Source organism: Callionymus lyra, chromosome 11 (genome assembly GCF_982586985.1).
Source record: "Callionymus lyra chromosome 11, fCalLyr1.hap1.1, whole genome shotgun sequence".
In the NCBI taxonomy this organism is placed as follows: domain Eukaryota; kingdom Metazoa; phylum Chordata; class Actinopteri; order Syngnathiformes; family Callionymidae; genus Callionymus; species Callionymus lyra.
The window spans coordinates 13,335,100-13,345,541 of record NC_141828.1 but is presented as its reverse complement, the minus strand read 5'-3'; the positions used below and the strand labels follow the sequence as shown (position 1 = coordinate 13,345,541).

At 35.6% G+C, this 10,442-nt stretch overlaps 1 protein-coding gene across 1 annotated transcript; it reads left to right on the top strand.

Moving 5' to 3' along the window:
- Window positions 1–2,458: 2,458 nt before the first annotated feature.
- On the top strand, window positions 2,459–9,653 carry gpr137ba (G protein-coupled receptor 137Ba). Its single transcript, XM_087803065.1, has 7 exons — window positions 2,459–2,966; window positions 5,824–5,873; window positions 6,587–6,809; window positions 7,912–8,058; window positions 8,129–8,257; window positions 9,173–9,294; window positions 9,351–9,653. Exons 1-7 carry the CDS (start codon window positions 2,595–2,597, stop codon window positions 9,457–9,459), a joined length of 1,152 nt encoding a protein of 383 aa, XP_087659191.1. The 5' UTR covers window positions 2,459–2,594; the 3' UTR covers window positions 9,460–9,653.
- Window positions 9,654–10,442: the final 789 nt, after the last annotated feature.

Below are 10,442 nucleotides of genomic sequence, written 5' to 3'. Positions count from 1 at the left end.
ATATGTGTTTCGATTAAACTAAAAACCTAGTTATCATTTGAATGATCATCAGTTCTTCATAAATAATTGTTAGTTAACAGTAATCGACATTTATAAATGACCCGTTTTGCTTGACTCGACTCATAAGGGTCACTTAAATACATTAAAAGGCCAAGTGTGGCCCTCAGGTCACAACAATCAATGTACACAGTGGACGTTTTAAACGTGTAATGGCATTAAGATCACATGAGCAGCTTTCTGTTGTAATGTTTCTGGCATCATTGCTTTTTCTTTTGTCTGGTCGAAGTTATTTTTAGATTCATTCTTATCGTTCATGCGTGCGTTACCATTTAGAACACAGGGTAAGGGCGCCCCCTTTTGGCAACTTCTAGGTATGACAGCTATGAGAACAAGGAAGAAATAAAAAAGAAATTAAAGCGTTTACTCACAAATCACAAATAATTTCTTGGGCCAGGATTATCCAGATTACTTTCATACGTTGCTGACGTGTGTTGAACGACGTCTGTTTCACACATGTTTCCAGATGTTTATGGGTTCATGTTACCAGGAAGGAAGGTCAGAGGTCACGCTCATAAATTATAGCATGAAATAGCAGCGAAAATAAGCAAATATAATTCAACAGAGATTCAACTTTCTTGGTTTATGGTTAAATCCTGATTCAAGTTGTTTTCAACTGCTGGGTTAGACTTAGAATGACATGACACAGGTAGGAGGGGTTCATGGGTCCTGTGCAGGCTCAGAGCTGGACATGATGGATGCTTCACAGCAGTCAGAGGTCAACTGCAGTGACCCCCACTTATAAACTCTCTCATGACCCGGTGTTGTGAGACAAAACAGGAGCGGCTTGTGATGTTTGAACAAACCTCTTGAACTAAAGAAAACTTGTAGACATTCAGGAGTTGATGTCATGCGGATTATAGATTAAATATTGAGGTTGTTGCTTATAATAAAAGTTAATCTGCGAGCAAATATTTCAAGCACATGTTAAATAATTTAACATGTAGCATACAATAGATTTTTGGTATGTATATATATATTTATATAGATAACATTGTTATTAAAACTAATGTAAAAATGGCATGATGCATGAAAAATGGTAACATAAAGAAAAATATTAACGATGGGTTGCAATTATACAAATCTAATAATAATGAATACATTTTTTGTATGTTTGTTTTGCATTTCACAATAGTTTATACTTTGAGACTCACCTTGTTCCTATACATATAAATATTGGCATTTATTTTTGGGTGTATTTAAAGGTTGTTGATAATATTTAAATAGTGTGTACAAATTCTAATCATTTTTTTTACTGACAATACTGTCATTTTGTATTTATATTATCATGTATTTTAAAAAAAAATCTATTATGTTAAAATGGATATTGTTCATTAAGGAGCACTAGAGACAAATATATCTGCTCTTTAAAAAATATCGTATTTAGAAAAATATTCATAAGAAAGAAAAAATATAAATGAAACGGGAAAACAGTTTTCGAGGTATCACTGTCTCATTTAATAAGAACTTTTATTATTGGTTGTTCTAGACCGAACATGTGTTTATGTGGCCTTTGTGAGAATACATGTAGTCGAACTAACACTTATTTAAGTCTATTAATTATTTTGGATTGTACATATTATTTATTATTCGCCTTAAATATGCCTATAGGGTTTTTGATTTACTTTTTATACTCTGCCTTTGTAGGTAAGTAAGTACATTTTATGAGTATTTATTTCCCCTTAAAAATGATATGTAAATGACGTGAATGTCTAAAAAAGAAATTACAAACAATTTGCTTTTCTATTATTATTATTATTGTTATTTTTCTTTGATCTATGTTCTTTATCTTTAGACTTAGATTGTATCATCTTGTTCTTTCTCTTTGTTCTTGTTCTTATTTTTATTTTTATGAATAATTGCTGTATTGCTGTGTCTAATTAAGACCTCCTGAGGGATCAATAAAGTTCTACCTACCTATTCATCGCCCTAAATATACCTATAGAGTTTTTGTTTTACTTTCTATACTCTGCCTTTGTAAGTAAGTAAGTACATTTTATGACCATTTATGTCTCCTTATAAATAATATAAGTAAATGCTTAAAAATATATAAATAAATTGCTATTATTATTATTACTTAAATGTTTCAATAAAATACAATAAAATAATACTTTAAGGCGTATTTAGCTTGATTTTATACTTTTGGCTCCTTTTATTTCCGCTTGATGGCCCCTGTAGTAGTATTTTCTAGATGCTTTTTAAAAAATATATTTCATTTCTTACAGGACTGTTTGACAGATTGGCTGAGATGTCGTCACTGCCTGCAGCGGTGGGAAGTCGCCTCCTCCTCCTCCTCAGCGGGTGAAAGGTCCTGCGTCGTGCGTCACCTGCTACGTCGCGTCACGTGGTTTTGGAGGCCGGTCCTCCCCCCCCCCCCCGCCCCCCTCCTGCGCAGCTTCCTCCCGCTGCTGCTGCTGCTGCTCCTCTGAAGCACCGGCTCCTCATCCTGCTCCTCATCCTGCTCCTCATCCTGCTCCTCATCACCCCCCACAAGAACCATGAGTCTCTCCTCTTGACTTGCGCCCCTCTAAGCTCCCATGGAGGCCCCTGCGGTGGTGATGCGGGACCAGCGACCCCTTCCTCTGCCGACCCTCAGCCCGGCCGTGCCCCCCTACGTCACGCTGGGACTGACGGTGGTCTACACCGCCTTCTACTCGCTGCTGTTCGTGTTCGTGTACGTGCAGCTGTGGCTGGTGCTGCGGTACCGACACAAACGGCTGAGCTACCAGACGGTGTTCCTGTTCCTGTGCCTGCTGTGGTCCGCCCTGCGCACCGTGCTCTTCTCCTTCTACTTCAGGAGCTTCGTGGCGGCCAACACTCTGGGGCCCTTTCCCTTCTGGCTCCTCTACTGCTTCCCCGTGTGCCTGCAGTTCTTCACGCTCAGCCTCATGAACCTGTACCTGGCCCAGGTGAGTCTCTCTCTCGAGAAGGTTATGTAACGTCGCTTGATAGTTCCTAAAGGACAGCGCCACCTCCCGGCGGATCCCGACGTATGATTTTTTTTGACACGGATCACCTGTGCTGGCTTTTTTTTTTAGAACTTCTTCCAGGTCTGGGTTTAGTCCCGAGACCTTCTGTACACTTTCATTTATCGCTTTATTATTTTAAATTTTTGAAGTATATTTAGAATATACAGTAAGTAAGTAATTTGTATTTATATAGCGTTTTGTATATATATAGTGTGTATATTTTATTACCTCTGCCAAGGAGGTTAGTCTAATTTGCAGAATGACTTTTTAAATAATGTTGACCTTTTAAGTATATATTTTATTGTAAGTAAGTAAGTAAGTAAGTGAGTAATTTGTATTTATATAGCACTTTTCCATAAGTGTATATATTTCATTACCTCTGCCAAGGAGGTTAGTCCGTTTGCAGAACGACTTTTTAAATATATATTTTATTGTAAGTAAGTAAGTAATTTTTATTTATATAATAATAATAATAATCTCTATTTATATAGCGCCTATAGTGCTTTTCCATAAGTGTGTATATTTTATTACCTCTGCCAAGGAGGTTAGTCTAATTTGCAGAACGACTATATAAATAATCTTGACCTTTTAAGTATATATTTTATTGTAAGTAAGTAAGTAATTTGTATCCTTTAAGAAACATCTTAAGACGTTTCTATTTGTTCAGGCTTTTCTTTGATTTTCTGGAACTCCTGTTATGTTATCAGTTTTATCTTGATCTTTAAAATATATACTTACTCCCATCAGTATGTGTGAATGGCTGTCAAAAGCACTACCGAATTTCCCCTCGCGGGACTAATAAGGGATTCTAAAAAAAATAAGGGATTCTAATATTGTTTTGATTGTTTAAGCGCTTTGTGACCCTGGTCTGGAAAAGCGCTATACAAATAAAAATGACTTACTTACTTACTTACCTCTGCCAAGGAGGTTAGTCTGTTTGTAGAATGACTTTTTAAATAATCTTGACCTTTTTAAGTATATATTTTATTGTAAGTAAGTCATTTTTATTTATACAGCGCTTTTCCAGACCAGGGTCACAAAGCGCTTAAACAATCAAAACAATATTCAATAAAGTATATACTTTAAAGGTCAAGATAAAACTGAGAACACAACAGGAATTTTGAGTATTGTTTTGATTGTTTAAGCGCTTTGTGACCCTGGTCTGGAAAAGCGCTGTATAAATATTAACTTACTTACAGACGTGTAAATGCATGTTCAAGAGATATTGATTGACAAAGTAAAAGTGAATTACATTTTCGCGGTACTTAATAAGGCGGGGTGTGTCTGAAATGTAAGTAGGTGATGAGCTGCTTGGTGGAGGTCTGTGCTTTCTCGTGTACCTTTGTAGATACGCTGACATGTCGCAATCATGTCGGGGGAATTGTTTTTCTGGCAACAAAGACGGTAGATTCTTAAATCTAAAGATAAAGAACATAGATCATAGAAAAATAACAAAGAAAAAGGAAACAAAGATTAAAATAGAATAGAATCATCTTCTCACTCCGGCCCCCAAACTCAGAATTAAACAATGTAATAGCATGAGGGGTGAATGAGTCCCTGAGTCTATTATATGATTAGTTTTTATTAGTTTTAGTCTATTGGTTTTAGCTGTGTTTTTTAACGGTCGCCAAGCAACAAAAATTCATTGCCAGTTTCACTGCTGTGTTTTCTGTGCAATGACACTAAAAGAAAGTCTAAATTCTAGTGCAATGAATTCCCATGTGAGTCTGGTGATGACTCAGGACGAGAGGATACAGTTATTTTGGTGATATTTTAGTTTCAAAACAAATGAAGGTAGTTACGACAAGAGTCATGTGGTCTGTAAATTCAGCGACACCAGAGTCAAGTATTTGGACAATACTACAAATATATCCATGTTACTACAGTACTAGCAATATATCACAATATAACCATCGTTGTCCCCTGTATCGTGATACGTATCATATCGCCAGATACTTGCCAATGCACAATATATTTTTGTTTTGTTATTTGAAGTTTTTTATTTCCTGAATTTTTATATGTTAAAAAAGAAAAAAAACAAAAAACTGTTTCTCTTTCCATTCCATACTATTGTAAAAAGCGTTAAACAGTCTTCTTCTCTTGATGTTTAGCAAGATAGAAACGAGCACAGTGCCTCCTAGAGGTCTTGACTGGGTCAACTTGAGATTTTCTCGAGCGTCAACGTTTTTGCAGCAGGTTTTCGGAGGCGTTAAATCAGGGGTTCCACAGGGATGCGACTCGGGCCCGCTTTAACTACATAGTTTTTAGATATGAATCCAATCGATTGACTCTTCAACCCTTGCTAGCATGTCATGGGTCTCCACCTGGAAGCCAGGAACCCTTCGATAATCTCTAAAAGTCGAGGAGATGTTCTCTTTGAGTCTCCCTCGGATGCTGATTGAGCTTTGAAGGTCCTGGTCTGATGGAACCATCTGTAGATGGCAATGGTCTCACCTGAGCCATCATAGTTTGGTTTTCTGCTGCAACAGGACTGGTGTCACTGATGCTATATTTTGGTGCCGCTCACCAAAAGCCATTTTGATTCTAATCTTCTCATCATGTCTGCTGCTCGTCCTCCTCGAGCCGTGAATCATCCTCGACGAGCCGTTACATAATCCAGCGATGAAATAATCATTTCCTGATCGGTATTTTTAGCTTAATCCTGACGTTGATTGGAGTCGTGAGCTCGACGGTAGTTGTTCTTTTTTTTTTTTCGGAGCGCTCGCTTTAGGGCGAATCTGTCGTGCGGAATGTGAAATGAAAGTGACGTCGACTGTTTTTTTTTTTCTCCACGCAGGTTATTTTCAAGGCCAAGTCCAAATATGCACCTGAACTGTTGAGATACAGGTGAGACCTCCAGACTCTTCAGCTATTGATGAATCAATTCAGATAAATCATATTATATTATTTAATACATATCTAAATAATCCATTTAATTATATATTTATTTTTTTTATTTTTTTTCTTTGTTTTAAAGACTTTTGTTAATTATTGCATTTAATAAAATTTGAGATATTACATATTATATTTTTCTGTCAACCATAGGGTGTCCGAAAAAATTTTTTTTATAAGAATTAAAGGACATTATTATTTTTTAAATATCCAAGAAGTTAATTTGAATTTACATTTTTTATTTTTAATCAAAATGTACTGTTTTTTAATCAATAATCAATATTATATAAACTTTATTTCAACTACATTTTAAAATAAAATAAAAAACAAACGTTTTAATTAGTGTCTTAAAACCAATCAGTACTTTTAAATTTAAAAAATGTAGTCGTGTTTATAGTCGTACTGATGTTGATATATTTAATAATTGATTTATCTAAAAGTATTATTATTTTATAGTTGTTTGTTATTTTTATTTGTTATTGTCTTTGTTATTATCTTAAATACATGAACTATATTTCTAAATATATGTATGTTTAATCATTTTCTTGTGAACTGATGAAACAATAGAAATCTCCTCTATCTTGGGAAGGTGTATCAATCAATCAATCAATCAAATACTTTTCATCACGTCACAATCTGACCACTGTGCCCTATGCTGCCCCCTGCAGGCTGCCGCTCTACCTGCTCTTCCTCTTCATCAGCCTGCTCTTCCTCGTGGTCAACCTGGTGTGCGCCCTGCTGGTCCGGATGTCGTCGGCCGAGACCCACACGGTGGTTCTGGTCCGGGTGGCCATCAACGACACGCTCTTCGTGGTCTGCGCCGTCTCGCTGTCGCTGTGTCTCTACAAGATGGCCAAGATGTCGCTCGCCAACATCTACCTGGAGTCAAAGGTCAGAGCCGTCGGTTCGATTCCAGGGAATCGAGCGGTTGATGATGATTCCGGGAAGAAATTAATGTCTCACTTCCTAAAATGAAAGCTGACACGAGAGTTCTGGGAAACTTCTTCTATAATTATTACGACGCGTCGTTTCTACCAAATAAACAGGAAGTTATTTTTCATTTTTACTCAGTTTACGAGATGAATTTTTATTTTGGTACCTATTACTTGCAAAGAAAAATGTGTTATTTGAATCTTTAAATTAATACAATTATTTTAACAAAAATTAATGATCATTAAAAAAAAAAGGATATATCATATACTGTATTCATATTCAGTACTTTCTTACTGCTTATTTATTATTATATAAGCCATATTTACACACTGTCTTTTACATTATTTAATAGGTTTTTCTTTTTTTTTTTAAATCAATGTCTGTTTGTTTTTAAAGGTGCAAAAAGTATTTCAATAATAGGAATAAAAAGGTGACGCACAGTTATTAAAAAGTATTTAATTAAAAAAAAAATATATATATATATATACTGTATATATTCTGTATATATTACAACTATATTTTTCCACATTTATTTTTAATTTTAAAATATGGATTTTACACTCTGATGGTCATGACCATACAACTAAAAAAAGATACATTATTATTGTTGTATTTCCTTTTTTATGTAATGTTATTTATATCATAATCAGTATTATAATTGAAAAACAACTAGATGTTTATTTGAACTTTCTTTTGATTATTATGACTTTTGTTTTAAGGTGAATTTCAAACCATTAAAGTACATAAACATAACTATGACAACAACAATAACTAGTGTATATTCATTTATTCATATCATTATTCGTATTAGACTGAAAATACTACTTAATTATATTATTAATACTTATATAAAATAGTAATTTTTAATACCTATAATAAATTATATAAATACATTTCTTTAAGGGTTCATTTGAGGTGAAAAGACCTGATGACAAAAAACATGTGTTTGTTTCGCTTCCTCTTTTTGTGTTTGTTTTTTTCTGAAGGAGCTTCTTTCGTTTCCTTCTGACTCCTGAACCAAAAACAAACTAATATTAAAAGTTGAACCCTCTGTGTTCAGGGGACGTCGGTGTGTCAGGTGACCGTGGTGGGCGCCATCGTCATCCTGCTGTACGCGTCCAGGGCCTGCTACAACCTGGTGGTCCTGGGTCTGTCCAACAAGAGCATCAACTCCTTCGACTACGACTGGTACAACGTGTCTGACCAGGTGAGGGGGGGAGCCGCCAGGGGGCGCTGCTGCCGCGTCTATGGTTTTTTAACGTGTGATTGTTTTTCAGGCGGATCTACAGTCCACTCTGGGGGACACTGGCTACGTGGTGTTCGGGGTGATCCTGTTCGTGTGGGAGCTGCTGCCCACCTCGCTGGTGGTCTTCTTCTTCAGGGTCCGACAGCCCGTCTTAGACCGGGTGAGTCGGACCTGACTTTTCCCTCGGAACCGCTTGATGGATCCAAATCTAATATATTATCTGTGAAGACAAACGACTTGTTAAATCAACCCTGACTTTATTTTTGAATAAAATGTGAAATTAATAACAAATAATTAATAATAACATTTAATAAATTTAAAAAAATGTATTAAGTCAAAATAAAATCGTCAATTTAGAACACACAATATTTATAAATAAACTTACAATAAGAATAGAAACATACCTTTTGATATTGTTCTTATATCTTTTATTAATTATTGATATTTAGCCCTTTTTTTCACGTTATCCAACTTTATTTATTTATATGTTTGTGTATAAATATCAAACATTTATATAATATGTAAATACTAAAGAAATACAATTTGGTAATAATGTTAAAAAGCTGCATCCAATACTTTTTTTTAAAATTTCATTGGTATTTGCCTTTTTTAAATACACACACATAGTAATAAATTTCATCTTTAAGGATCAATACATTCGTTATTTTGTATTTGTTTTATAAAAATATGAAAGATAATAGCAGGCATTTTTATTTAAAAAAAAAAGAAGAGGAAAATAATCAATTTAAACAGGAGAAAATGTGCTTTTAGCAATAATATATATTATATAGTGCAACAAAATTTAAGTTTAATGTACATTTCTGTATTAAATTTACTCCAATATCCAGATTTAATTTATTCATAATCCTAATTGAAACAGTGGTTTGAATATTTATTTTTTAATTTGCAATGTCTAAAACGTAGTTTAACTTTACTGATTTTTTTTTCTTTCTGTTTAAATATAAATTTGGCGAATATTTGTCGTATTAAAATGTCTTTATCCATAATTTTATCATCCAATAATTGTAACTTTTTGAAGTCAAATGAACTTAAAGATATTTTTTTCGTGTCCCAGACCGGCTCGGGTCTGCCGGGTCACGTCTTCTCCTCGCGGGCGTACTTCTTCGACAACCCTCGACGGTACGACAGCGACGACGACCTGGCGTGGAGCGTCATGCCTCAGAACATCCAGGCCAGGTGACGACACGTCCATGTAAACGTCGCTCGGACACTGATGTGTTTTCCCTCCGCAGCCTGGTGGCCGACAGCTACGAGTGGGGGAGTCAGAGCAGCGCCGGCGGCTGCACGGGGGAGGACTGCTACCGCCTCCCGCCTCCTCCTGGAGAACTCAGCCACTACTGACTTGTATTTTTTTTGCACTTGAGAAAAAAAGAAGCACACGACCCTCGACAGGTTTGCACAGTCGGCTCCTTCGTGTTTTCCTCTGTATAGTTTCTATTAAATTCTGCATTAAACGACCATTTTGTACTACGTGCTGTTTTAAGTGTGTTAGTCACATAGAGATGAGACTTCAGCTCATTAAACGTTTCAATGACGACCGTCTCGTGCTTCTGTCCTGAACCTGATACACAAACGTTGTGTTACTTTTAAACAACTCGTGTCAGAGGTGTGAGTAACTATAGATGCACGGGTACTAGTGATGAAGCTTCATGAAGCAGTGTCATGTTGTTTAGAGGTCAGTAGGTGGCGCCATCAAATTTCATTAGAACAGTTGTTCAATGCAAAGGAAAATAGTACAGAGACCGCCATCTAGTGGACTCTGAAAATAATGACACTGCTTCATGAAGCTTCATCAGACCATCACTAACGTACATCACTGGGTTTAAAAAATATATATATTGTTTCTATGTTCAACAACACTACATACATTTATTTTTAATTCCCCCCCTAAATTAAACTTTTGTCTTTCAACTTATAGTACATAGTAGTTCATAGTACTTTCAGAGTTCATATCGCAAAATTTTATTTTTCATTTCTTTAGAATTAACATACAAATGGATGTTGAAGCTTCATGAAGCAGTGTCGTGTTGTTTAGAGGTCAGTAGGTGGCGCCATCAGTTTAAAAATGATGTGATGTTTCATCAGAACAGTTGTTCAAAACAAAGGAAAACAGTGCAGAGACCGCCATCTAGTGGACTCTGAAAATAATGACACTGCTTCATGAAGCTTCATCAGACCATCACTAACGTATATCACTGGGTTTTTTAACGATACGGTTTCTATTTTCAACAACACTGCATACATTTATTTTTAATTCCCCCAAAAATTCAACTTTTGTCTTTCACCTTATATTTCATAGTTTTATGGTTCTTATCGCAAAACGG

Bases quoted from the DNA above. Each gene is read 5' to 3' on its own strand.
- gpr137ba (XM_087803065.1), top strand. From the start codon at position 2,595: ATGGAGGCCCCTGCGGTGGTGATGCGGGACCAGCGACCCCTTCCTCTG. The intron at 6,810-7,911 runs GTCAGAGCCGTC...CTCTGTGTTCAG, and splicing joins ACATCTACCTGGAGTCAAAG to GGGACGTCGGTGTGTCAGGT. The intron at 8,059-8,128 runs GTGAGGGGGGGA...ATTGTTTTTCAG, and splicing joins GGTACAACGTGTCTGACCAG to GCGGATCTACAGTCCACTCT.